General features: G+C 63.7%; 1 protein-coding gene across 22 annotated transcripts in view; it reads left to right on the top strand.

Moving 5' to 3' along the window:
• Positions 1-27,182, top strand: part of MYO18A (myosin XVIIIA) — a 140,298-nt gene that overhangs the window by 91,245 nt on the left and 21,871 nt on the right. For all 22 annotated transcript variants that reach the window (XM_043499226.1, XM_043499225.1, XM_038375438.2 and 19 more), the window contains 22 exons: positions 605-746; positions 1,920-2,079; positions 3,356-3,542; positions 4,457-4,694; positions 8,200-8,309; positions 9,927-9,992; positions 12,642-12,770; positions 13,588-13,731; positions 15,605-15,694; positions 15,904-16,023; positions 17,506-17,617; positions 17,974-18,101; positions 18,748-18,902; positions 20,421-20,544; positions 20,655-20,855; positions 21,899-22,009; positions 23,435-23,539; positions 24,192-24,338; positions 24,733-24,846; positions 25,367-25,483; positions 25,923-26,006; positions 26,678-26,815. In XM_043499226.1, coding sequence (XP_043355161.1) covers positions 605-746; positions 1,920-2,079; positions 3,356-3,542; positions 4,457-4,694; positions 8,200-8,309; positions 9,927-9,992; positions 12,642-12,770; positions 13,588-13,731; positions 15,605-15,694; positions 15,904-16,023; positions 17,506-17,617; positions 17,974-18,101; positions 18,748-18,902; positions 20,421-20,544; positions 20,655-20,855; positions 21,899-22,009; positions 23,435-23,539; positions 24,192-24,338; positions 24,733-24,846; positions 25,367-25,483; positions 25,923-26,006; positions 26,678-26,815 — 2,922 coding nt within the window. The remainder of the gene's footprint in view (positions 1-604; positions 747-1,919; positions 2,080-3,355; positions 3,543-4,456; positions 4,695-8,199; positions 8,310-9,926; positions 9,993-12,641; positions 12,771-13,587; positions 13,732-15,604; positions 15,695-15,903; positions 16,024-17,505; positions 17,618-17,973; positions 18,102-18,747; positions 18,903-20,420; positions 20,545-20,654; positions 20,856-21,898; positions 22,010-23,434; positions 23,540-24,191; positions 24,339-24,732; positions 24,847-25,366; positions 25,484-25,922; positions 26,007-26,677; positions 26,816-27,182) is intronic.

Raw genomic sequence — 27,182 nt, 5'->3', positions numbered from 1 at the left:
AAGCCCACGGGAACCGAGTGCCCCCTGCCTTCAGGGCAGGAATTACCTTGCTGGAGTAACCTGAATGGCTTCACCTTGCACCCAGGCCCATGTGTGCAGGGTCACTGAAATGAGATTGACCCATGGAGCAGGAGAGGGCTCGGATTGATGGAGGCAGGGAGGGCCTCGGTCCCTTGCCCTGCTACCTGGCGAGAAGCCAGGGGAGCAGCCAGCGGCAGAGTGGGAGAGCGTGGGCCTGAGATGTGGTGGGTGCGTCTCTCTGAGCTCTGCACGGTGGTTTTGCCCGTCGGTGGCTGAGTGCGAACGCTCCTGGCTGACGTGTGTTTTGCTGGCTCGGGTATTAAGTATTGATTCTTTCTTTCTCTGCAAAGAATCTATTAAGAGTTACTCGGAGCGAGGCATTGCCGCTCACTCTGACTGGTCCCGGGGAACGTGTCCCAGACTCCCATAGGGCTGGGGCTAGGACAGATACATAGCCACCCTCAGCACCTTTCTCCCTCTCTGGGGGCCTCTCGGCCCAGCGATGCTGCCAGTCCCCGTGTGCCCAGCAGGTGGGGAGCAGACAGAGTTTGGGTGATGTGTGCGGTTGGGACCATCTCTGCAGGTGCGCTCCTTGGCCCGCACGGATGAGGCCCGTGGGCTCCTGTGGCTGCTGGAGGAGGAGGCTTTGCAGCCTGCGGGGAATGAGGACACGCTGCTGGAACGGCTCTTCGCCTACTACGGGCCCCAGGAGGGAGATAAGAAAGGTATGGGGGGAGGCCAGCCCTCCGCAGGCCCAGCCAGGCCATCTGCACTCTTTCCCCGCTCCTGGCTCTCCCTGAAGTGAGGCTTCCAGTCCAGTTGTTTCCTTTGCACAGGAAACATACAATGCATGTGGCCTGTGTGTGCCAGGAGCCCCACGGACTCAGGGGTGGGGCCATGCACCCCTCCAGGGGAGGGTGGGGCATCTGGGCAGGAGATGGGGGAGGGGAGGCTCCTGTCCTGTGCGTAGGGCTGTTCTCCAGCTCTGGCAGCTCTTCTCGGTGGGGAGTTCTGTGCTGTTCACCCCAGGCTCGTGCTGCAGGGCCAGCAATAGCTGACTGGGTGTACGGGCTTGGGCTGGAGACCCGGGGAGGCGCCCAGAGCCTGAGCGGACACATCTGTGCCCCGCAGCATGAGCCCAAATCAGTTGACCTGGGCTCTGGGACTCGCTGGCGCAGTTTTATGTGGTGTCGATGTAGCCTCGGTTTCCTTGTTTGTGCTAAGTTTCCTGTAAGCTGCATGGTCATGCAGGCACTCAGGGAACCCACCTGGGGACCTGCTGGGGGAGGGGTGCTACTCCCCCAGCCCCCACCTATCCCAGCCCCCAACCTGCTGTGGCCGTGGTGCCCCTCCCCTGGCCCCAACTCAGCCTGTGGCCTGGACCTGCCGGGGCGGCCTGGATCTAGGTGCGGCCGAAGCAGGCCTCCCCCGGCCCAGACCTGTGGGGCCGGGAGAGGGGCGCCTTTCCTGCAGCCCAAGCCCCAGAGATCCCACGGCTGGGAGAGGAGTCTCTCCCCCCCCCCCCGACCCCACAAGTCCAAGTGCTGCTGCGGGGGGCGGGGGAGTCCTCTTTCCTCGCCATAGCCCTCGAGCACCCTCCTGCACCTCAAACTCCTCAGCCCCGGCTCCACCCCAGAGCCCTCACCCCCTGCATCCAATCCTCTGCCCCAGCCCTGAGCCCCCTCCCACGCTCCGAACCCCTTGGCCCCACCCTCACCACAAGAATTTTGTTATGTGCACTGATATGAAGGTGATGTCGCACAGCGTTCATTCCGCACACAGATGGGACAGATCCGAGGGAGCACTGCTCTTGTACCTCTGTGGCCCAGGACAGGGATTCCCTTTTGGTGCCTGGCCTACGGGGGACCGGTTCATTGATGGGGTTTCTGTCGTTGCAGGTCACAGCCCGTTACTGCGCAGCGACAAGCCCCGCCACTTCTTCCTGGGTCACAGCTACGGCACCAACTGGGTGGAGTACGACGTCACAGGCTGGCTGCATTATGTCCGGCAGAACCCAGCGTCTCAGAACGCCGCAGCTGTCCTGCAGGACTCTCAGAAGTAAGCAGCGGCTGTGCAGTAAGAGACTCTTGCTGGGGTCAGGGCCTGGGGTGGGCAGGCACAAGACATGGCCCCGAGGGTGGGGAGGCTGGCAAGGCTCCTCTGCCGGGGTAGATCATGCTCTTTGAAAGGCAAAATTATTTCCAGTCCCCCAGGAGCAGCTGCTGAGCAGGGGGCAGGTGGGTGCTGGTCCTGCCCTGGCAGCCTGGTAGTCACTGTGCTCTTAAGGGGAGAAACAGCCTCTTTCTTTTGAGCAACGTGGTTGCAGTGGCTGGGTGACCTCTCAGGCCCCATTCCACCATTCTGCGGCCCTGGCTGGGTCACGCTGCAGGCAGCGGGCTGTAGGCTGCGTGTTCATGGCCTCGCCACAGACTGTGTGGGGTGACAGACATGGGCTGTGGTCCTGGGCCACACTGGTCTCTACAGTGCTAGTTTAAAGGGCCCCAGGAGGCTCTCTGGAAAGATGAGTCCTGGTTTTGCTGCAAACCTGTGAATTCCGCATCTTCACCTCCGGGCTGGTGGCCGTGTGTTCCCATCCCCGCCAGGCATCCGTGTCCTAGCGCTGCGCTGCTCGCCTCGGGGTCTGTGGAGCTGAGCCAGCAGCGAGAGCAGTGATCTGATCATGCCAGGGACGGTTCGGGGAAGAGTTGCATGCCTGGGCCCTCTGTCCCCTGGGAGGTGTGCGCAGTGCTGCCGGGGCCGAAGCCTCTGCTTCCAGCCCTGTCCGGCGTCTGGGCTGTGGAGGGATTTCTCGGCATCGCCAGCGCTGGGGGGAGGTGCTCTCCTGACCCTTCTGCCAGTACCTGAGGCAAAGTGCGTGCAAGCACTTTCCGCACGAAAGCGGCAGTCGCCATGTTTAAATCTCCCGGAGGTGCCTTGCTGGGCTTCGTCAGCCTCCCTTCCGAGCGCCCGTGCAGGTGTGTCTGCTGCCTTTGTGCCTCTTCCGCTGGGGTTGCTGCTGCCTGCTCCCCAAGTGCTTGGTGGGATTCCAGCCGCACAGTTCTGCTCACGTGCGTCCCCGGCTCTCCGCTCAGCTGGGGGACGGGGCTATGGGTTATAACGTATGCTCCCTCGGCCCACCCAGAGACAAACAGGAGGTCGTGCACTGACGCACACATTCCCACACTCCCCAGAGCGGGTGAGACCCTGGCACTGAGTCCTGTGCAGTGCCAGGTAATAGCCACACTCATCCTGCTGTAGCTGGATTTGCATCATTCCCTGGGCCATGGCAGGGACAGGCCTGGGGCAGCTGGTCACGTTCTCTCTCTGCTGGCAGGAAAATCATCAGCAGCCTGTTTATGGGCCGGGCAGGTACGGCCATGGTGCTGTCGGGGTCCATCGCCGGCTTGGAAGGTGGGTCTCAGCTGGCCCTGCGCAGGGCTACCAGCATGCGCAAGACCTTCACCACGGGGGTGGCAGCAGTGAAGAAGAAGTCACTGTGCATTCAGATCAAGCTGCAAATGGTGAGTGGGTGAGCTGCAGCCTGAGCACGGCAGAGCCAGCGTCAATGACCCCTCCCTGCTCCCAGGGGCCAGGGCCCCGTTCTCCCACAGGTGGGCAACAGCCAGGGATGGAGCCCTGCGCCCAGCCGTTTGCTCTAAGCACTGGCCCACGCTGTCTCTCAGCTGCCCTGCTGCTTTATATTGGTGCTGCAGGTCACACTGTCCCTTGTGCAGGCACGCTGCTTTGCTCATGGGCCTGGCTGCAGGAGGCAATGCTGAAGTTACCTGCCCAAATAGTCAGGCAGTGGGTACCCATCTCCCCACTTCTCCTGCTGGCAGGGCTCCCCTGGTCCCCCCGCTCTCACTGCACACCTGTGTCTGAGGGGTGGTGTTCCCTTCTGCCATCTGGTCCATTTACATTCGCTGGGATAGCCTCTGTTCCGTGCCCCAGTAACCGTGGCAGCAGGTATTGGGGTCCCTGTGGGAGCTGCCACTACCCCCCGGTGCCAGGCTGGAACCAGCATCTGCTATTCGTGCTGCGTGCGCAGGGTTAGAAAGCGAGTGACTGGCTACTCAGCCCCAGTGCAGAGATGTGGGAGGGGGGCAGATCTGACCTGGGTGCAGCACTCTGTGCTGGGGCAGCCTCCCACGGCCCAGGCCAAACTCCTGGCTGCTGGGTAACACCACCAGTGGGGTTAGAGTGACACCCCCCCACCCCCCAGCCCAACGGCACCATGCGCTCTGCAGCAAATTCCAGCTGCAGGGGCTTTGCCCTCCCCAGACAAAGCTGCAGAATCATGGCTGATCCTAGAGGCAGTTTCTCCTTCTGGCCCTTTAGCCCCAAGGTCACTCATGCCAGCTTCTGCCATGTTGGGTGAAGGCAGTGCCCAAGCCCCCTGGCACTCCCAGGCTGAGCCATCCTCTCCCCGCCCCAGGATGCTCTGGTTGACACCATCAAGAAGTCGAAAGTCCACTTCGTGCACTGCCTCCTGCCCAAAGCAGAGGGCTGGAGCGGGGACCCCAAGGGGCTGGCGGCCCAGCGGATCAGCAGCAGTGAGCTGGACCTGCACGGGGAGCACTGTGAGGCGGGGCTCATGCAGCTCGACGTGCCCCTGCTGAGGGCGCAGATCAGGGGCTCCCGGCTCCTCGACGCACTGCGCATGTACCGGCAAGGTTTGTGCCCTCCTCCAGGGCGGTGGGCTGGCTGAGCTGTTCCCCGTGGGCCAGGGCTGTTCTTCAGGAGCAAAGGGGTACAGCTCCTTGCTGGGCAGGCGGGCCCATCACCCAGATCCAAACAAGCCTGCTGGACTTCACTGCGGTATGCATGGGAGGGCCAGAGAAACGAGAGGGACCCTGTGCCTGTGGGGTGCAGAGAGGGGCCCAGGGACTGGTCCTTCAGCACTGCAGGTAATGGGTACTGGCATGTGGCACTGCTCGTTGCTGTATTCAGTGCAGCTCTGCCAGGGCGGGCCCTGCCCTCAGGGAATTTTCTGAGCTGTGGACAATGAAGAGCTGGCAAATCCCTTAACTGAATTCCAGGGTAAATACTGGGGTGTTCCCTTCCTCCCCCCAGGAAGGAGGCATGTGATGCTCACCCTGCTTGTAAGCCAGGCACCCAGTGGAGAGAGGTGGGGCCCAGCTCACGTCACAGCAGGGAGCCAGTTAATGCCAGGGGGCAGCCTTGGCAAAGGCGCTAAGAACTGACCTGGCTCCTGGAGAACAAGCTCCCTTCTTATCCCTGGAGAAGCAAGTCATATTCCCGGTTCTGGGCTCTGAGCTGGCCCTCTGTCACGGAGTCCCTGGGCGATGCTCTGGAATGGCTCCCTAAGAAGCCAGGCAGGACTCTGGGGAAGTCTCCTTTCTGTGGGCAGCCGGTCTGCAGGGCAAGAAGCTCACACAGTTCCCCCCTTCCTGGGTCTGACCTCAGAGCATTCAGCATCCTCTACCCCTCCCTGCGCTTCCCACAGCGAGTCCGCCCAGGTGGGGTCCTGGGGAAGCCAGAGGGTCCTGCCCCCCAACTCCGCAGTCAGACGGGATTCTCAGCCAGCCAGTAAAACAGAAGGTTTATTAGGCGACACAAACATGGTCTAAAACAGAGCTTGAAGGTACAGAGAACAGGACCCCTCAGCCGGGTCCATTCTGTGGGGCAGGGAGCCGGATAACCAGGTCTGCACTTCACTCCATGTCCCCAGCCAGCCCCCAACTTCCTCACTCTTCAGCCCCTCCTCCTCTGGGCTTTGTCCCTTTCCTGGGCCAGGAGGGCACCCGATTCCTTTGTTCTCCAACCCCTTTAGCTCTCACCTTGCAGGGGGGAAGGGCCCAGGCCATCAGTTGCCAGGAAACAGGGTGTCGGCCACTCTCTGTGTCCAGACCCCTGCACTCACCTGCCCTCTAGGGCTCTGCAACGATCACACACCCTTATCCCACCACCTAGATACTTAAGAACTGCATAGGGGAAACTGAGGCACCCCCCACAATATTCAGAGGAAACATTAAGAACAGTCCTGCTTCGTCACACCCTCGTCAGCTGGGCGCCTGTGACCTCCCACGAGAGCTACCTTCCGGGAGAACAGCCCACCTGCCCTGTGCCGCAGACAGGCCTGGGGGGCTGAGCTTGGGCTACAGAGTGGTGTCTGCTTCTGCCTCCCAAACCAAATAACCCTGCAGGAGAGCTTGAGAGAACTCTGGGCCGTGTGGGAGGCGCTCAGAGGTCACGGTGCTGGGCCCTCTAGGTGGGATTGAGTGGTCAGCAAAGGAGTTTCAGAGTAGCAGCCGTGTTAGTCTGTATTCGCAAAAAGAAAAGGAGTACTTGTGGCACCTTGGAGACTAACAAATTTATTTGAGCATAAGCTTTCGTGAGCTACAGCTCACTTCATCGGATGCATGAAATGTAGCTCACAAAAGCTTATGCTCACATAAATTTGTTAGTCTCTAAGGTGCCACAAGTACTCCTCTCCTTTCAGCAAAGGAGTGTGTGTGAGCCAGCGCTGCTCCCCCCGCTGTTCCTGCTCTGTGGGGAGAGGCCTTTGCTCTCCAGGGCTCTCAGCCCCTTTCCCTGATTGAGAAACGGGACACAGCTGGTCAGTACTGACTCTGCAGGTGGGCTGCTCCCTGCTTGGCAGGAGAGAGAATGAGATGCCCTCCATTTATCAGTATGGACATCCTGCCCTGGAGCTGGTGTTTTGTATTTCAAAACCAGATCACTGCTTTGAACCAAAATCAATGTGGCTCGCACAGCCCGGGATCGATTGCCCACGGCCGCCTGGGCTGGGATAGGCTCAGCCCCCATCCGTAGCTCCGATGATGAATTAAGATGTGAAGCTTCAACTGCGCTATCTTTGCATATAAATGTAATTGCAGTCCAGGCACAGTCCACAGCAGGGTCTGTTCATAAGATCCCTGGTCACTTGATTCAGTTACACATGCTCGCCTCAGCCCTGTCCCCAAGTCAGGGGTTCGGCTGGCTCCTCTCCGGAGCTGGCAGAAAGCCGCAGCCAACGTTGCCAAGGAAGGGCCATGTAAAACCACCTTTGAGAAACAGCCAGGCTCTGTTTATGGCAGCTGTTGGGGGGTAGCATGGTTGGATGGTGCACTGCCCCTGCCAAGAGGTGGGTGTGGATGCGTTCACCGGCATGCTGTCCCAGGTGCCAGTGCTCTTCACAGGGGTAACGCCCTGGGTGACAAACCAGCCCTCCCGCAGCTCTGCCACTAGGCTGGGCTCTGTCCGGTGACTCAGGAGAGGGGGCCTCCCACCCCAGCGCCGGCCCTGCCTCGCCTTGCGGGATTTGCACGAGCTGATGGAGTCACAGCAGGAGATGCTGCGTCTCCAGGTGCTCACCTGCCCTCTCGCCCTAGGACTGCAATGGGGCCCCTCACCCTCCACAACGGCAAGGAATTGCCTGGGCGGCTCTGGGCACCCAGAGTGCTGCTCTGAAACAGTTGCTGGGCCCCCCTCCAGAGGTGGCTGCACTTCAGTGGCTGTGTGTGGTTTAGCTCTCTGTGCACCTCCCTTCCGCAGGGAACGAGCCCTTTGGGCCACATCACGCCAGCTGCCTATGCCTGGCGCCCTCCAGGAAGGGCTCTTCCCTAGCACTGGGGGCGTGGCAGGGTGCTCCCAGCGCCCGCTGCAGCCATGTGGCTGGGCCTTGGCTGGCGGGAGCTTGACTGCAGCAGAGGGCTGGGTGAGAGGTGCAGCTTGGAGAGGCAGGGTGTGGATGTCCTGGGTGGCTGGCCCTGCACACTGGGCATGGGGGGGCGGGAGGGTGGATGTGAGCATCAGGGAGGTCTCTGCGTCTCCAGTGTCCTGCGCATGATGCTGCCAGAGGGTCCCTGCACTGCGAGGCCTGGGGAGGGCCAAGCCCAGAGCCACTGGAGGGCAAGGCCACGCATTAGGCAGGCAGGCAGGCTCTTCCCCGGGGCTTTATAGCCCAGCTGGCTCCCCACCGTGCTTTGTGGCAGTGGGGCATGGGAACTGCTTCCCCTGCCCCCTTCTGCTCTACCTTCAGGGGCTCCAGACCCTCTTGGGCTGGTGCTGGGTGAGGCAGGTGCAGCTGGCACTGGCCTGAAAGCAGCCCTGTGCACACCACTGCCACCCAGCTCCTTTCTGCAGGCTCCTGAGTCTCTGCCCTCCCGCGCCAGAGCCCAACGCTCATGCCCACTCTCCTGTCCTCTGCCCCAGGTTACCCGGATCACATGGTCTTCTCGGAGTTCCGGCGGCGCTTCGACGTTCTGGCCCCTCACCTGACCAAGAAACACGGGCGGAATTACATCGTCACAGACGAGAAACGGGTGCGTTGAATCCGGGCAGGCCATGAGATCTGCCCCTGTATGTTGCGTGATGGCAGTGCCCGGATCATGGTGCCAGGGGCTGTACGTGCACTGGTAGCGCCTGCCCCGAAGAGCTCGGGATGGGGAATGGAGACTGAGATTGGCAGTGACTTGCCCAAAGGCAGAGCGCTCTGCCCAGGCCGCACTGTCCCCGGAAGGGTCCATGCTAGAGAATGGTGAGAGGAGTACCCCCAGAGCCTAGTGTAGCCAAGGCTCTGGATACTGGCCCCTTCCCTTCAGCTGAGAAAGGGAGCCTGCTGCAGCTGACCCTCCTCTTTTGAAGACCGTCTGCGGCTGGAGCGTGCCCCAGCTCCTCTCTTCCCAGCAAGTGGCATGTTGTGGCTCCCCAAAGCCCAACTCACATGGCCCCTGCGCTAGGTGCTGGATGGGGACGTGGGAAGTGCCGGAGCCCCACAAGGTGCTGTCAGTGGAGACCGTCTGCGTACAGTGCTGCAGTCAAGGACGGAGAGGGACAGGTCATGCAGCGAGTGGTGTGGCCTGGGGGCTTATAGGGATGGGTGGCAGATTCCAGAGGTTCCCGCTGCTGAGAGACCTGGCAGGGACTTGTACCCAACATGGCTTTGCTGTGGCAGAGAGCCACTGGGAGCACAGCGTGTTTCACAGAGTGGGGAGCTGGCACTTCCGCACTGGGCATTTGTGCTGGTCGAGCTCTGCAGAGGAGAGGATTGATCCCACATGTTGGGTTTTGCTGAGGGCTCCCGTTGGCCTGAGCCCAGCCCTGCAGCTGGCAAAGACCTTCCATGCTCGCAGTGGGGTCTAGCTGGCAGCATTGCTAATGCCCGGCCGTGTGAGGGCTCTAGGCTGTGATGGGAATGCAGGACGGAGCCGCGTGAAACGCCTGGTCTGGTCCCCACTGAGGGCTGTGTTTCTTGGTTCACAGCTAAGCACTGGAAGAGTGTTGAACACAGCTGGCGGCCTGCCAGGACTGCGTAGGCAGGTCACAGAAGGGGGGACTGGCACATCCCAGTGGGGCAGGCGGGCAGCCCCTCTCCAGCCCTTTCCTACCATCTAGTGTGTCCCATGGTCAGGCTGACTGGCGGCTGGGCGCTGGCTGCGTGGGCAGCGGGGAAGCTGAGCTATGCACTGAGTGCAGTGTGGGAAGGGGGTCGGGAGGCCAGGCAGCTCCAGGAGACAAAGGCTCCCTTGACTAGCCTTGACCACCTCTTCCTTCCCCTAAAAGGGCACGTGGGACCTGGGGTGGGGACAGCGCTCGCTGCATCTCGGAGCTGGCAGCATATGCCTGCCTGGGAAGCGATGGGGAGCAAGCAGCTCTCCCTGGATACAGATTGTGTGGCATGCTGGCTGGGAGTGCAAGAGGAAGTCCCCCTGAGTGCAGAGGGCACGTGCCCTGCTGGGGGGGATGGGGCGTGTCAGCACTCTGCTGCCCGCTGGGTTCGGTGCCCCTTTGCTCTCAGCGGGGCTCGTTAGCAGTACCGAACTCTAGCTCAGCTGGGAAGCGTTTGACGTGTCTGCGAGTACAGCCGTGCATTCCTGGCACATCTCCCTGCAGCTGAGCCACCCCTCCCCCAACGCTGACCCCCCCGCCTTTCCCTGCAGGCTGTGGAGGAACTCCTGGAATCGCTGGACCTCGAGAAGAGCAGTTACCACATGGGCCTGAGCCGGGTAAGCCTCCTGGCGTTCCTGCTGTTCCCAGCCAGCCGCTCCGGGGCCCGTCCCAAGCTCTGCGCAGCCTCTCGCCCTAGCGGGCTGGCAGGCTCGGCACCCCAGCGCAGCCCCTTGGGGAGGTGAAGCCAGTCACAAACGCGCTGTAAAAGGCACCTCTTGGTGCCTGCATCATGCTCGCTGGGGCCCCTGGCCATGGTGTGTGCTGGGGGATCGCAGCAGAGCAGGGGCCAGGCTGACAGCGCACTCCCAGCTGACTGGGCCGAGTCCCTGTGGGCGCTTGGCACCGACACAAACGCACTGCTCCCTCTGCAGAGCCTCGCCCAGGCAGGCCAGTTCGCTGCGCCTCCTCCTGGCCACTCAGCCCCAGCTGCTTCCTGGAACCTCGTGTGGCAGTGGGGCCGTTGTGCACCTTGCTGGGGGCACAGGCTGCAGCCACGAGGCATCCGTGTCTCTCACCCGTGTCCCATCAGTGACTCCCAGCATAGGGCTGGGATTGTGGGGAGGGCTGCTTGGCACTGCGACCTTGTCCACTCGTCCCACACACACACACCCCCACACACCACACTGGAAGTGGCACCGGGGGAGCATGAGAGTTGGGTTGCAGTGTACTGAGTGCAGCAGAGGATCTCTGCTTGGTCCTGGGGGCGCGGGGCGCTGCTTGCTGGTGCCCCCAGCTCTGAGTGGCTGAGCATTGGGATGGGGGGGAGCCGCGAAGCAGCCATCTTGCCCCAGAGCCGAGTTATGCAAGATCTCAGGCCCCAGCGTTCACAGCGGCAGCTCAAACACCTGCGAGCCCCCCTGCAGCATAGCATCCCGCTCCCTGCCCTGCCCAAGCTGCTGCTCTGAGTCCCTGGTCCCCAGACCCATAAGATCAGTGCCACCCTTACCACGGACCACCCCGGCAGATGGGGGGAGCAGGGGATTCTCGGGTACAAGCTATGTCTGCTTCCCCCATTGCTCTGGGCCTGGCCTGGAGTAGACGAAGCCCTGTGGGAGCATGGCCTGTCTGCAGTGGGTCAGGCAGGCTGAGCTATGCACTGAATGCAGCGTGAATGAAGGGGGCTGGGAGGCCAGGCAGCTCCCTTGTCTTTCCGGGCGTCGGGTTTGCGGGCCAGGCTAGGCTTCTCCGCCCTGGGTGTGGGGACAGGAGGGGACGTGTCTGCACGTCCCGCCCGCAGAATTCCAGTGGGCCGAAGGAATAAAAACTGGGTGAACTCTGCCCTGCCCCAGTGCCCCCCCAGGCCCTCACTGCCGCCAGCGGGTAGCGCCACAGGGGCAGCCTTGCCAGGGATGGGACCATAGAGCCAGCGGCCGTGGGGTGTCTCCCCTGCTCAGGAGCGGGGGACGCTGGAGGGCTGAGTGCCAGGACCACATACTATTGAGGCCTGCTCCATGGCACCGACTGCAAGGGGCGACTGGCACTTCACGCTGTGGTGGGCCTCCATCCGGGATGGACGCCTCTCCCGGGGCCAGCTAGCCTCCTGGTAGAGGCCAGGCCGCTCTGTGCCGCATGGCTCATGTGAGAAGACAGCCGGGGCCTCGGAGAGCGTGGGGGTGGAAGTGAACGTGTCATGTTCTCCCAGCCCAGCGCCAGGGACCCCCCACCCCAGGTCTGCACACGGGGCATCGCAGCCATTGCTGTCGGACAGATGCATTCACTCTGCAGCGACTCCTCTGGGTTATTGTTACCTAGCGGTGTCCGGGGCCGGAGCCAGGGGCCCCCCAGAGTAAGGCAGTGGTGGGAGACGCTGTGCTGGAGCGAGGGCAGAGGCGTGCCAACTGCACCGCCTCTGGCCCGGCCTGGTAGACCAGCCTTCTGCGCAGCCCCTGGGGCGGGTTATCGCCCCATCTGCTCCCCAGCCGTCCGTCCCCCCCCCCCGTCTGTCTGGTCCAAAGCACACAGGTCCCAATCAGGCTCCAGTTGTGGCATTTGCACCCACCTTGTGTAAGGGTTGTGTCAGTTAGTCACAGCTCATCTCCAGGGCACGGCCCCTGCCTGGGCCCCAGCGGGAGAGGGGCTGGGGTGGTCTGGCTGCACATTGTGCCCTGGCACGGCGGGCAGTGCTGTAGCCCAGGGCAGTGGCAGAGGCTGCCTGAAGGCAGCAAGCTGGCATGGGAGCTGTTCTGTCCGTGAGGCCAGCCAAGTGGGTGTGAGACTATTTGGGGTCACTCCTATAGCTCTGTCTCCCGGCCCCCTGCTTGGCTCCGGCAGTGGGGGTAGCCCAGGGCAGTCTGGTCTCGGGGAGGCAAGCCTGGGGGAGCAGTGTTGCACAGAGCTGCCCTTGCTTGGGGAGCTCTGGGCAGGGAGAGGCAGAGGCACTGGGGGGTCGGAGGGAGCCGCCCGTCTCCGGTGCAGCCTCTGGCCTTGTGCCAGGCTGTCACCGTGGCGGCTCTGCCTGGTGCTGCCAGCTGCACGGATCCCCTCTGACCAACAGTGCAGGGTGCGACCGCGCTCCGGCTCCCCACCCATGCACGGGCCCCTCTGTACACGCGCCTCCTTAGCGTGCCGAGTGGACCAGGCTGACTCGCAGAGTGGCCAATGCCGGGTGCCCGTGAGGAGGGGGGCACTGAGCTGTACTGCCGTGTCCAGGGCGGGGCCCCTGTCTGACCCCCGGGGCTCTGCTCACCTGCTCTCCTCCCCCACAGGCGTTTTTCCGGGCAGGGACCCTGGCCAAGCTCGAGGAGCAGCGAGACGAGCAAACGAGCAAGAACATTGCGCTCTTCCAGGCTGCGTGCAGGGGCTTCCTGGCACGCCAGCACTTCAAGAAGAGAAAGGTATTCAGCAGGGCAGCCCGCCTGCCGCCCCCCCCCCCACGGTCCCCTTCCCGTTTACATACCACCCCGGCAGCTGCATGACTTCGCCTAAAATGGGCAGCTCTGCCTCGAGCGCCGCCCCCTCCGAGCTGGGCTTCCCCCGGGGGGATCCTGCCTGCAGGGCATCTGGCACGGAGGAGACGGAGCCGCTCCTGCTTTCCCCGCTTTCCGGTGAGGTCCCAGCATGCCAGCAGCCGCCCCCTCTTGAGGAGCTGGGCAGGAGGGCTGTGTGGGGGCTGGGGAGGGGGAGGTATCTCCTGCTGGCTTCTGTGCACTCCAGGCTGCAGCCTGCCTCGTCCTGTTGCCGGAGCCAGGAGCCAACGTTATGGGTACATAGGCACTGCCCGCAAGCTGGCACTCCCTGCACCACAAGGGAGCTGTGTGTGGCTCCGCGGGGCAGTGGCTCTTCCATTAAGATAAGCAGCTGTGTCAGCTCTTACTTGTATTGTTGAAGAGTCCATGAAGCAGAGCTTGTGCGGGTGTCAGCAGGATTAGCTTTGATGGCTGCGTGGGAGCTTGGATTCATCCAGCAATAAAGAAACCAGGTGCAGTTGTTCTAGGGAGGGTGACTGGAGTGGCTATGCAGGCAGATGGGGGCTCTCCTCCGCCAGGCCCCTGGCAGGCAATGCCTCCCCACTGGCCCAGGTCTCCGTGTTCTCCACGTGGGATTGCCTGCTGGCAAAGCCAGGTGCTGGGCTCCCCAGGTGGAGTCACTCAGTGCAGGGAAGGCAGCTCTGGCCCAGGGTGGGGCTGCCCTGACCCTGGCTGCTTTCCCCAGATCCAGGAGCTGGCTATCCGCTGTGTGCAGAAGAACATCAAGAAGAACAAGGGGGTGAAGGACTGGCACTGGTGGAAGCTCTTCACCACCGTGCGGCCCCTCATCGAGGTGCAGCTGACAGAGGACCAGATCCGGGGCAAAGACGTGCGTAGGATCTCAGCCCCCAGCCGCTCCGGGGACAGGAGTCGCTCTGGGCTGTCTGAAGGGGAGTGTAAATGGGAAACTGGCTTTGCCCCCCTCCTCAGGAGGGTCCTCCAGCCAGCTTGTGGCAGTGCTGCTGCTGGGCTGGGAAGCATGCAGGGAACCCTGTCCACAAATGGACCTTGGGGCGAGTTCCCGCCTGCTCTGGGGGTCACACAGGGCTTGGTCTGGGTCACCTTTTGTCCTGGGCTCTGCATGGCAGTGTGAGGAGCCATGGTACGTGTGCACACTCGGGGAGGCATGCGAGGATGGGATGCCGTGGTGCGTGTGCGCACACACGGGGAGGCATGCGAGGACGGGATGCCGTGGTGCGTGTGCGCACACACGGGGAGGCATGCGAGGACGGGATGCCGTGGTGCGTGTGCGCACACACGGGGAGGCATGCGAGGACGGGATGTTGTGGTGCGTGTGCGCACACACGGGGAGGCATGCGAGGGCGGGATGCCGTGGTGCGTGTGCGCACACAGGGGGAGGCATGCGAGGGCGGGATGCCGTGGTGCGTGTGCGCACACAGGGGGAGGCATGCGAGGGCGGGATGCCGTGGTGCGTGTGCGCACACAGGGGGAGGCATGCGAGGGCGGGATGCCGTGGTGCGTGTGCGCACACACGGGGAGGCATGCGAGGGCGGGATGCCGTGGTGCGTGTGCGCACACACGGGGAGGCATGCGAGGGCGGGATGCCGTGGTGCGTGTGCGCACACACGGGGAGGCATGCGAGGGCGGGATGCCGTGCGTCTCACTCAGCCTGATTCCAGTGAAGGAGCAAATACCTGGCTAATTTCTGAATCGACTTGTTATTAGCATAGCGAGAGGCTGTGTTTGCATGGGCCCAATTACCAGGCGTGGCGAATGGAGTTAAAGCTCTGTGCCGAGAGGCTGCTGCATGGTGTGGGGGTGGCTGGCAGCCTGGCCCTTCCCCTCTGCTGGAGAACTGCAGCTCAGCGCCTGGGAAGGAAACCTGCCCTGGCAGCCGTCGAAGGGCAGGAGGCCAACCTAGAATGTGCAAGGCTGTCATCTGCCTTCTCCTTGCCCTCCCCAAGAGCCCCCAGCCCTGGGCCTGGCTTGCAGCGCTGCTGACCGAGCCAGAGCCCCCTGCACTGGGATGCCCCTAGCCTCAGTGGCAGAAGGGACGGGCCGTGTCTACATGGGTGTGTGACACTGACCGGGCAGCCTGAGCCCCCACCAGCCCGTTCGGGTTAGGGCTTCAAGGGGTCAGTCCACCGGTAGCGGAGAGCCCTTCTCGCCCGTCTCTGGCTGCAGCTGGAGCACAGCGGAGCTGCTGGGCCCAGCTGTGCTGCTCCCTCTGCCTCAGATTAGCCTCCTGCATGGGGAGGTGGGGGGTGCTCCTTTGCCATCTGCAGGCCGCTGGGCTGGACCGGGATCAGCTCCTGGGACCCTCCCATGCACCGATTAGGTGCTGAGCCCAGAGCCCGTCCCAGCTGCGGCCTTGTCACCATGGCTGCATGATGGATTCTGCAAGGTGGCAGTGGAGGAGAGTGGGGAGACGTGGGGTGGGGGGAAGATGCAGTCCAAGGACGGGTTTGAAAGCGACATCCTGTCGTAGCCCAGGCTGTGGGAAAGGCCGTGCAGAGAGCCCCTGCGTGCCCCTCCCAGCTCTACTGGTGTGGGGAGCCAGCAGCACTGAGGGGCTGAGACCCCCAAAATGGCATCAGTTACTAACATCTCAGTTCCTGCTGCCTGGAGGGGCCCTGCTATCCCAGCCCTGGACTCTCAAGCCCCACTCATTGGTACCTGGGGGCCCTGCTGTCCCGCCCCGGTCTGGCGATGCCCCCCCCTCATTGCCGTCTTTGCTCCAGGAGGAGATCCAGCAGTTGAAGGGCAAGCTTGAGAAGGTGGAGAAGGAGCGCAGTGAGCTGCGGCTGGGCAGCGACCGGCTGGAGAGCAGGGTATGTCAGGCTGGGCATGTGGGCGTGGTGCCAGCTGTCTTCCCAGGCTTGCTGTGTGGCCTGGCGGGTACAGGGGAGGGGGGGGTTCCCTTTCCTGGTCCCTGTGCAGGCTCCACTGCCAGACCCCGCCTCCCTGCGATCCCTGGGCACTGCCCCTTCCCCCCGCCCTGGCCATGGCGCCCGCTCAGCCTCGCTCTGCTGCTCCCCAGGTGGCAGAGCTCACGGCCGAGCTGACGGACGAGCGGCACACGGGGGAGTCGGCCTCCCAGCTGCTGGATGCGGAGACGGCCGAGCGGCTGCGGGCGGAGAAGGAGATGAAGGATCTGCAGGTGAGGGGGGCCGGCGCACTCCACCGTTGCCTCTGAGCTCTGCTCCGAGAGCAGCCTCCTTTCGCAGGGGCTGTGGGAGCCTGGAGCAGGACACCCAGCCGCATGTTGGCAATGGGTCCTGCTCCGCCCAGGTCTGGCAATGCCCCCTGTGCTTACACACCAGCCACCTGTTCCCCCAGCCTGGGCTCCCCGCCCCCCACAGGTCTGGCAATGCCCCCTGTGCCACACACCAGCCACCTGTTCCCCCAGCCTGGGCTCCCCACCCCCACAGGTCTGGCAATGCCCCCTGTGCCTACACACCAGCCACCTGTTCCCCCAGCCTGGGCTCCCCGCCCCCCACAGGTCTGGCAATGCCCCCTGTGCCACACACCAGCCACCTGTTCCCCCAGCCTGGGCTCCCCGCCCCCCCACAGGTCTGGCAATGCCCCCTGTGCCTACACACCAGCCACCTGTTCCCCCAGCCTGGGCTCCCCACCCCCACAGGTCTGGCAATGCCCCCTGTGCCACACACCAGCCACCTGTTCCCCCAGCCCTGGGCTCCCCGCCCCCCCCACAGGTCTGGCAATGCCCCCTGTGCCACACACCAGCCACCTGTTCCCCCAGCCTGGGCTCCCTGCCCCCCACAGGTCTGGCAATGCCCCCTGTGCCACACACCAGCCACCTGTTCCCCCAGCCTGGGCTCCCCGCCCCCCACAGGTCTGGCAATGCCCCCTGTGCCACACACCAGCCACCTGTTCCCCCAGCCTGGGCTCCCCACCCCCACAGGTCTGGCAATGCCCCCTGTGCCTACACACCAGCCACCTGTTCCCCCAGCCCTGGGCTCCCCGCCCCCCCCACAGGTCTGGCAATGCCCCCTGTGCTTACACACCAGCCACCTGTTCCCCCAGCCTGGGCTCCCCGCCCCCCCACAGGTCTGGCAATGCCCCCTGTGCTTACACACCAGCCACCTGTTCCCCCAGCCCTGGGCTCCCCGCCCCCCCCACAGGTCTGGCAATGCCCCCTGTGCTTACACACCAGCCACCTGTTCCCCCAGCCTGGGCTCCCCGCCCCCCCACAGGTCTGGCAATGCCCCCTGTGCCACACACCAGCCACCTGTTCCCCCAGCCTGGTCTCCCCGCCCCCCCACAGGTCTGGCAATGCCCCCTGTGCCTACACACCAGCCACCTGTTCCCCCAGCCTGGTCTCCCCGCCCCCACAGGTCTGGCAATGCCCCCTGTGCTTACACACCAGCCACCTGTTCCCCCAGCCCTGGGCTCCCCGCCCCCCCACTGGTCTGGCAATGCCCCCTGTGCTTACACACCAGCCACCTGTTCCCCCAGCCCTGGGCTCCCCACCCCCCCACAGGTCTGGTGATGCCTCCTGTGCCTATGCAGAGACCCGGGGGCTCTGTCCCTCGATGCCAACCTGGGCCTTGTCCCCCCAGGGGCCAGGTGCCCCGTTCTGCCCCTTGGCACCGACCTGCGCCTTGTTTCCCCCTCCCAGGCCAAGTATGAGGTGCTGAAGAAGCAGATGGATTCCATGGAAATGGAGGTGATGGAGGCACGGCTCATCCGGGCGGCCGAGCTCAACGGGGACCTCGACGACGATGACTCAGGTGCTGGCCTGCCCCAGGCAGCCCCCCGAAACCCCCTCTCGCTCCCTGCCCTCTGCTCCTCCTCCATCTCTACACACAGGGGTGCATCACCCATCTCACTCTGTGCCCCGGGCAGGTGACTTGCCCAATCCATGCCACTGTTTCCCCACTGCATACAGGGCATCATAGTTACTGATCAGTGGGGTCACCCCCTGCTCCTGGGGTGTGGGGGGGGCTCTCACCATCTGCCTTCAGCACATATGGCAGCAGCAGCGAGACCCCCCGCTTCCCCTGGCCTGTTCCATGTGCTCCGCAAGCCCAGTCTGAGGTCTGCTGGTGAGAGATCCTGAGCATGGGACTCCGCTTCCCTCCCGCAGGCGGTGAGTGGCGGCTGAAGTACGAGCGAGCCGTCCGCGAGGTGGATTTCACCAAGAAGCGCGTACAGCAGGAGTTCGAGGACAAGCTGGAGGTGGAGCAGCAGAGCAAAAGGCAGCAAGAGAGAAGAGTAAGTGGCTAGCCCTGTTGGGACCCCCCCCAGCACGCGTAGCGGTGGACACGCTCCCCACTGCGCGCACCGGTGCCCACCCCCCTCCCGTGCGCACCGGTGTCATCTCCTGCCCCCCTGCACAGTGACCCACACACACACACCCGGGTGACACCCCCCCACCCGCGCACCGGTGACACCCCCTATACACACTGGTGACTGACACCAGGTGCCCAGTTATTTAGCTTCCCAGTGGCCGACGTGGCGGCGTGCGCTGCCCTTACCGTTAACGCAGGGTGCACATCTTGCTGAGCCAGCAGTTCCCAGCAGGCCCTGCCCTGTATGAGCTGAGGAGCGCCTGTCGTCGCCACGTGCTGTGCGGCCTGGGGCCCTGGCAGGCTGGCAGCGGGGGTGCCCGGGCTGCACACTGCAGAGCGTCTCCTTCGCTGGGGTACTCAGAACTCAGCCTTTCTGTGCCAGCGCTGCTGGCTCCGTTAACCCCAGTGCAGTGTCTGGGGCCTGGGCCCCGGACAGGCTGGCTGCTCCCCTCCCATACAAACCCAGGAGGGCTCTGTGGCTGAGTCAGGAGGTTGAATGGAGGCGATGGGAAGCCCGGTCTCCTCCCCCGGCAGAGACCTAACCCGTGCCCTTTGCGCCCCACCCGCAGCTGGCAGATCTTCAGGCTGACAACGAGGAGTCCCAGCGTGCCCTGCAGCAGCTGAAGAAGAAGTGTCAGCGCCTGATGGCAGAGCTGCAGGACACTAAGCTGCACCTGGAGGGGCAGCAGGGGCGCAACCACGAGCTGGAGAAGAAGCAGCGAAGGTGAGGAACATGCGCGCGCAGGGGCACGAACTGGGCACTGCTCCCTCCCCTGGGGACTCCCACCCTGGGCCCAGCTGGAGAGCACACTGCCGGGGACTGGTTGAATGTGCCATGCTGCCAGGCCAGTCCCACTCCCGGCCGGGCCAGCCTCGGAGGCAGAGCCAGCAGGTGGGTGTGAGGAAGCCTAGTGGCCTCTGGCGAGAGAGCCCCAGGTTCAGTTCCCGGCTCAGCCATGGACTCACCGTGTGTCTTTGGAGTGACCTTTTCTGAAGGGCCTGAGGGACTTAGGAGCCTAGGTCCATTTTCACCCTTGGGCTCCTGCGGGAGCCTCTACTGGGGAGCTGGGGGTGCTTCCCAGTCAGGGCGGTGATATCCATACCGTCTCCGATGGAACGAGTGCGCTCCAGGCGGCCAGGTGGGCTCACCACCCCAGGCACGTCCTCAGGCGGCCACACCACTGGATCAGAGCTAGCGGGTGTACGTCTGCCCAAGTGGGGAATCACCTGCAGCTCTAGTGTAGATGTACCCTGAAACCCTGCGCAGCTTTTGAAACAGTTCCCCTAACAGTACTGCGGGGATGGGGGTTCAGCAATGAGAAACCAATAATCTCTTGGCTTCTCCCAGTGTCATGCCTCCTCCAGCCAGTCAGAGCAGGGGCTGTTCCCAGGGGGTGACGTGCCCACTGCGCCAGCTCCCCTGCCCCACTGGAGATCTGCTCCCTGTGCTGCCCGGGGTGGCCAGGATCAGCACCTGGACGTAGTGGGAGGGAGTTAGAGAGAGCGTTGCCGTGGCAGGGGGAGGGGCTGCCGCCCCCAGTATCTGGCTGCCAGAGACGCTAGGCACACACTCAGCAGCGACCCCTCCTGCTGCTCGCCCAGAGGCAGCGCGGGGTCATCTTCTCAAACTGGGAATCACTCCCAGGGTACACGCACCCTGCAGAGGCCTTTCTCTCCTTTCCTGGTCCCATGCATCAAGCCAGGACCCTGTCCTGCTCCATGGGGCATCTGCTGTCACCCAGGGCTCTCCTGGCTGTCCGGAGGGGGGCCGGCTCCTGCACAACTCCAGGAATGTGGTTGCCAGCGGGCTAGGCAGTGACAGGACAGAGCTGAGCAGGAAGGAGGGCTGGGGCAGGAAGTGACGCTGCACCTGCCTCCCACGCTGAGCAGCCTCGGGCTGTCCTGGCTCTGTCCTGGCTGCCTTAGCACCATGGCCTTTTCCCAAGAGGAAGGTGCTTAGCTACCTGTGGCCTGGTGCTCCCCAGGGCTTCAGTGCCAGCTGGGAATCTCCTGGGGGGTCCCGGCTGGGGGGTGGGGAAAGATGCGTGCCCTTCTGGGCTGGAGCCAGGTACACCTCAGCAGAAGCTATGGCCTCAGCCCATCTCGGCTTCGTCCCGCCCGGATCCCGCCTCAGCAGCATCATGGCAGAGTGCAGGGGGAGGACGCTCCGGCACGGAGCAGGTTTGGTGCCTGAGCTGAGCTGGCGTGCGGACAGCTGACGGCATGGCCGTGGGTGTCTCAGGTTTGACAGCGAGCTCACTCAGGCGCACGAAGAAGCCCAGCGAGAGAAGCTGCTGCGGGAGAAGCTGGGTCGGGAGAAGGACATGCTCATCACAGAGGTCTTCGGTCTCAAGCAGCAGCTGCAGGTGAGCAGAACGGCTAGCCCATTCCCCTGCCCCTCGCTGGCGGGGCCATGGCTGCGGCTGGGCGGCTCGGTGCGGCTGGCTCAGCAGGTGCCCCCTGCTCTCTCTTCCAGGACAGAGACTCCGACCTCATGAGCTTCAGCCAGAAGGTGGAAGCCCTGGAGGCCGAACTCCAAGACGTCTCCTCCCAGGAGTCCAAGGATGAGGCCTCCCTGGCCAAGGTGAAGAAGCAGCTGCGGGACCTAGAGGCGAAGGTCAAGGACCAGGAGGAGGAGCTGGATGAGCAGGCTGGGACCATCCAGCTGCTGGAGCAGGTGCGGAGGGGGCAGGGCCTGGAGCGAGAAGCCCGGCTGAGACCAGACCCACCTCGGGAGGATGTGGGGCTGCGGGGTGACCCACTGGATTCGATCCTGCCTCGATGCAGGGATCAGAGTGCGGCTCCTACCCCGAGCGGCCGGCAGGCGCCCCAGGCTGACAGGCTGAGCCTGGGCTGGTTTCTGGGTGTGCCGCTTTCATGTGGGTTTGTCGTGCTGGCTGCCTCCCGCCCAGGGCTCACGCAGCTCTGGCCGGCCAGCTTGCTGGGTGACCCTGCGTTCAGTGTGGGTGGGGCGCTCCCCCACTGCTGCGGCAACCCCCTCCAGGGGACTAGAGCATGGGGCGACCGGCTGGTGTGCGGGGCCAGGCCTGCCCTGGGGGCTCAGAGAGACAGTAATGCTGCCTTCCCGTCACGGAGCAGTGGCCTGCAAGGACCGCCGAGATGCTGGCTGGCAGAGCAGCAGCGTGGGCATTGGACTGGTGGCACTGTGAGTGTCATTGCTGTGAAAAGCCCCAGTGATGGGCAGGGAGCAGGGGGGCCATCTCTGGTGCCAAGCCCCGGCAATCGGCAGGGAGTGGGGGGGCTCCCGTCTCTAGCAGAGAGCTGGGGGCCCTGTCTCTGGCGCTGAGCCCCGGTGATCGGCAGGGAGTTTTTGTTACTTCAGCTCCCCAGCACGAGGGTGCCCCTGTCCCTGCGCTCCCTGGCAGCTCTTAGCCGGGGTAACACAGGACCTCTCCCTGGGTGCAGGCCAGTTGCTCTGTGCCATGCTGGCCGAGGGGGCGTCTGCGTAACCGGGGCAGACAGCTCCTGTCTAGTGTGCGGGGCGGTGGGGACTGAGGGTTACAGGTCCGATAGGCCTTGGGCTGGCCCTATCCGTGTGCTGCACCTGAGGGCTAGTGGCCATGCTCTGGCCCACGCTCACTCTGCCTGGCTGCGTTCAGACTCGGCGGGATGGAAGTGATCAGCAGAGGGCCACTCTGCCAGAAGTGGGGTGGCCAGGCCCCCGGCGTCAGGCTGACCAGGGCTGCTTTTCGTCCGCAGGCCAAGCTGCGTCTGGAGATGGAGATGGAGCGCCTGCGGCAGACCCACTCCAAGGAGGTGGAGAGCCGCGACGAGGAGGTGGAGGAGATCAGGCAGTCGTGCCAGAAGAAGGTAGGGCCAGGGCATCGCTCTGCCCCACCTGCTGGGCAGGGGCACGAGCGTGTTCGGCCAGTGGAGAGCCAGCTGCCTCCCTGCTGCCTGGCACCCACGTACCTCAGGCCTGCTGTGTCTGGCAGATGTCCCAGGTACAGCAGCCCTGGTGCCTGCTGGGCTGGCCCATGCTCTTTTTCAGATAGAGTGGGGGCCAGCCGCCTCGGGGGACACAGGGTGTGGGGCGCGCACAGCCCCTGGCTGCTCGTGGCCTGCTGCTGAATGCTGTCATGAGAAAACACTGGGCACCGACTGCCCGGCAGTGTCAGGGGCTGCACCAAGCAGCGTAGGGCGCGCGAGGCAGGGGTGCAGTGCTCCTTGCTCAGAGAAGCTGCCATGTCTGGTCGTGATCTCCCTGCCACACTAAGCTGGGGGCTGGGCGAGCCGGTTCATCCTGGCCATGCTGTTGTCAGCTGGGATGCAGCGGGAACTGCTCGGCAGGGGCTTGCAGCTCTCTGAGACGCTGGGCTAGAGGGGTGTGGGTGGGGCAGGATGCTGAGTGCCCGGCTGCTGTCCATGGCACAGGGCACAGCCGGGGCACCAGCTTCTGGAGCAGCCACCTGCAGGGTATGGGCAGGGTCTCAGGAGAGCGGGGGTGGGCTGAGTTTGGAGAGAAGCGGGGGCTCTTTCCTATAGATGAATCCCCTCTCTCCTGTTCCACACCCCCATGATATCCCTGGCCTGCTGCATCGTGTTCCCCCCCCCCCCCGGGCCCGAAGACTTGGTGCTGTGGGCCTGGCAGTAGGGCCCTGTGCTGCGATTGGCTGGTTCTGTTACTCTGGCTCCCCACGCCGATCTTAGCTGGCAGCTGGCTCGGCCCTGGCCTGACAAGTTTAACCAGTCGCGCTCCCTGTCTGCTCGCCCTGCCTGTGTTAGCTGGGTCAGACAGTGCGCTGCTCCTCTCGAATCATGGCACAGGGACCCAGAGCGGGCTGGAGCCAGCATCTCCTCACTTCCCCAGAAGGCTGGGGATGGGGTAACTGGTGCCCCTCAATCTGGATTCATAGCCCCCACTGTGCCAGTGCTAGGGTCTCTCTTGCTCAGGGACAGTCAGTATCACCAAATTGCCTCATGGATCATGTCTGCAGGAGCTAAGAGATGGGGTTGGGGGCCTGACTGGGACTGGGACCCAGGGTTCATCGAGTGGCCCCCCCAGCTGGGAGGTGACTGGCTAGTGCAGGTTAGGGTCCTTCCTGTGCTCGCTGCCCTGCCCCCGTCCCGCGCACTGCACACCCAGTCCCTCCTGTCCCTCCCCGGCCTGCTTGCCCAGCCCCCCTGTCCTGCTAACCCGGCCCCCTACGTCAGCACACCGCTCTCCCGTCCCCCCTGGCCCGAGCGTGCCTCATGGAAACCCTCTTGCTCTTGTGTCTGGGGTGCCGGGCACAGCTGAAGCAGATGGAAGTGCAGCTGGAGGAGGAGTACGAGGATAAGCAGAAGGTGCTGAGAGAGAAACGGGAGCTGGAGAGCAAGCTGGCTGCAGCTAGTGACCAGGTATTGTCCGGGCAAGAGACCTCGTCTGGGGGGTGCAGCGTGGAGCTGGGCCTCCCAGGGGTTAATGGCCAGGACTGAACCCAGGTAGATCCGAAAGTCACTGCCTTCCAAAGGCTGCGCTGCCAGGGCTCTCTCTTCCCAGGGGCGCTGCTGGCAGGAGGAGGTTTGGCCCAGGTTGAAGCCAGCATGGCAGAGTGGGGCGTGGGCACCCCAGGCTGGCTAGTTCCTAAACCAGAGCGGGCCCCGCTGCCCCTGCCCCAGGAGCACTCCTCTGGCCTGCCGCTGTCTGGGGTGGAGTGGGCTCTGGGGACCAGACAGGTCCTTGGCCAGGAGCTCAGAGGCTGAGGCTGGCCGCAGCAAGCAGCTGCCTCCGCGGAGGGAGTGTGCGCCCGATGGTGCAGGGTGAAGGGCCGTGCTAGAGTGGAGCAGAGGGAGTGCGGTGCTCACTCTGTGCCTAGGGGCACCGTCCCCTGCAGGAGCTGAGCCTCGGCGGGGTGGAGCAGAGCCCTGGGGCTCGTGGTTCTGCCCATCGCAGGTGTGGTGCTCAAGTTCTAGAGGGAGCCAATTCCCGTTGCTGGGGGGCGGGCCCTCTGGGATGGAGCATGTAGGGTGGGCATGCCCTCAAGCCCCTGCATGGCCTCCCCATGCCCAGGTGAGCCAGCGGGACTTTGAGACGGAGAAGCGTCTGCGCAAGGATCTGAAGAGAACCAAGGCGCTGCTGGCAGATGCCCAGATCATGCTGGATCACCTGAAAAACAACGCGCCCAGCAAGAGGGAGATCGCTCAGCTCAGAAATCAGGTGTGTGTTGCCCACCGGGACAGTGCGTGCTCTGTGCCTGGCCTGGCCTGGCCTTGTCCTCCGTGTCTCCCGAAGGGGGTTTCCAGCCCTGGTCACTCAGTCGATCTGAGCTAGGGAGAGCTGGGGGAGATCAGGGCGGGCCCTTGGGGGGGGTCCCTGTGCTCTAGGCTGCCATCCCCCCCTCTCCCTTGCTCCCCACGGTGTGTGCTGGCCGTGCCTGCCACTCCTGAAATGGCTCCTTGGCGTCACCACTGCTGCTGCCTCCTGGACAGGCAAGGCTACCGCGGCCACCGCTCCCTGCCCCTCCCAACAGAAACCCCCGGGGCTGCCCCCAAGCTGCTGCGTGCGTCGCCCATGCCCGGTGCTGACAGTCCCCGTGCTGGGTTCTCTGCAGCTGGAGGAGTCTGAATTCACCTGCGCAGCGGCAGTCAAGGCCCGCAAGTCCATGGAGGTGGAAATCGAGGATCTTCACCTGCAGATCGACGACATCTCCAAAGCCAAGGCAGCCGTGAGTGCCTGAGCCAGTTCCCTGCCCTCAGGGCTCCGCTCCACCGTGGCCTGCGCCGAGCCGGTTCCCTGACCGGCAAGCTTGTTCAGGCCGCTCCGAGCCCCATGGATCATGGCCAGCATAGAGCCTTATGGTCATGGCAGGCAAAGGGGGCCTGGCCCTGCCCTCGGGCACCAGCTTCCTGCGGGCCTGAGCATCTCGAGCTAATTCCTCCGAGCTATCATTGTCAATCTTGCTTGCGCAGGGGAAAGACCCCGAGCACACCCCCAAGAGCCAGTCCATCCCTAGCCTGCGTCCAGCCCAGACTTGGCAGTTTGGTGCGCTGGAAGGTCCATTATTGTCATGGGTTCTGGCCACCCCAGGCAGAACCCGTCTGGTGCCCAGCTACGGCAGGATGAAGGGGCACTGAGGTGCCTGCTGCTGGTGCCGGGTGGGTGGGGGGAGCCTTGGGGGCAGTGGTTGGGGGGCAGCAGTATACACGGGACTGGCCGGCCTCACCTCTCCCCCATCTCCCCCCCAGCTGGAGGAGCAGCTGAGCCGGCTGCAGCGGGAAAAGAACGAGGTGCAGAGCCGCCTGGAGGAGGACCAGGAGGACATGAACGAGCTGATGAAGAAGCACAAAGCATCAGTGGCCCAGGTGATGCCACCTGCACCCAGCTCCACCAGTCCTGTGTGCTGCCGTCCTCCCCTCCCCCCCCACGGCACCCTGAGCACGCCCCCCAGCCCAGCCCCCGGGCGCCCCGTCCACACCATGCTAGCCCAGCTTGGCACCACAGACACTCGTAGGCACATCTCTGTGGAGGCTGGAAGTGAGGCAAGCCGCTAGAAGGTGTCTTCACCCCGCTCTGTAGTCTCAGCTGAACTCTGGCCAGCCCTGGCATCCCAGCTGGAGAGCAGGCCTGGCACCCAAAGGGCACCGCTGGATTTTCTGCTGTGAACCCACCCAGGAGAGCTGGCTGGGGGCTGTCCCAGAGGCTGGCAAGTCCCACTGCCTGCCGTAGGGGCGCTGCGCCGCTGGCAGAGGACAGCTGGCCTGGCTCTGGATTCTGATCAGCCCAGACACTCTCTGCCCACAGGCCTCCCGGGATCTGGCCCAGATAAATGACCTCCAGTCCCAGCTGGAAGACGCCAACAAAGAGAAGCAGGAGCTGCAGGAGAAGGTAGCAGGGTGGTCCTGGGTCGTCATTGTGCGGGGGGGAGCACACCCAGAGTATGGCCTTTGGGTTTGGGAGGGGCTGGGCCCCTGCGCTGCAATCAGGGACATGAGCAACATGAATCCAGCCGTTGGCGGAGATTCGCGTGCCGCTCCAGGTCCACGGCCAGGCTGGTTTAGCCTGACCCTCTCTGCAAGGGCCAAACAGGGGAAATCGCTGGCCCCTAGCTGCCCACGCTACATGTGTGAGTCTGGAGAGCCTGGCAGACCCGGGGAGCGGAGCAGAGCAGCAAGTGCGGGAACAGTGACCCAGCCTGGGCACTGCCTGCAGAGAGCCCCTACATCCCTCGGCAATGGCCCCAGCCTGGCTCCCTGGCAGGGTAGCGCTGCCCAAAGGCACCAGCACCTGCCACTCTCCCAGGGAAGAGGCCATTTGGGCAAACGGGCACATGGCCTGCAGTGCCCTCTCCCCGCCCCCATCACCAGGGGGCTGGAGAGAAGGGAGCACCCGGCTGCTGAGGGTGCTGGTTCAAGGAACTGCGCTGGCCCCCAGGAGCTGGGTCTGTCTATGGCTGAGCCGGATATGCTGGCCCGTCTGGCTCTTCTCCCGAGCCAGGATGGGGCCAAGCCTTGGTTTTCTCTTGGCGTGACCTGAGCTGCTGCCTGTCCTGTCCCCAGCTGCAAGGGCTGCAGAGCCAGCTGGAGTTCCTCGAGCAGTCCATGGTGGACAAGTCTCTAGTCAGCCGGCAGGAAGCCAAGATCCGGGAGCTGGAGACGCGGCTAGAGTTTGAGAGGACCCAAGTCAAACGCCTGGAGGTATCATAGAATCATAGAATATCAGGGTTGGAAGGGACCTCAGGAGGTCACCTAGTCCAATCCCTTGCTCAAAGCAGGACCAACCCCAACTAAATCATCCCAGCCAGGGCTTTGTCAAGCCGGGCCTTAAAAACTTCTAAGGAAGGAGATTCCACCACCTCGCTAGGTAACTCCTGCCAGTGTTTCACCACCCTCCTAATGAAAAAGTTTTTCCTAATATCCAACCTAAATCTCCCCCACTGCAACTTGAGACCATTACTCCTTGTTCTGTCATCTGCTACCACTGAGAACAGTCTAGATCCATCCTCTTTGGAACCCCCTTTCAGGTAGTTGAAAGCAGCTTCAAATCCCCCCACATTCTTCTCTT

The sequence above is a fragment of the Dermochelys coriacea genome, chromosome 17, assembly GCF_009764565.3.
Source record: "Dermochelys coriacea isolate rDerCor1 chromosome 17, rDerCor1.pri.v4, whole genome shotgun sequence".
NCBI lineage: Eukaryota > Metazoa > Chordata > Testudines > Dermochelyidae > Dermochelys > Dermochelys coriacea.
The sequence above is the reverse complement of the archived record's forward strand: the minus strand, read 5'-3'. Positions and strand labels throughout refer to the sequence as shown.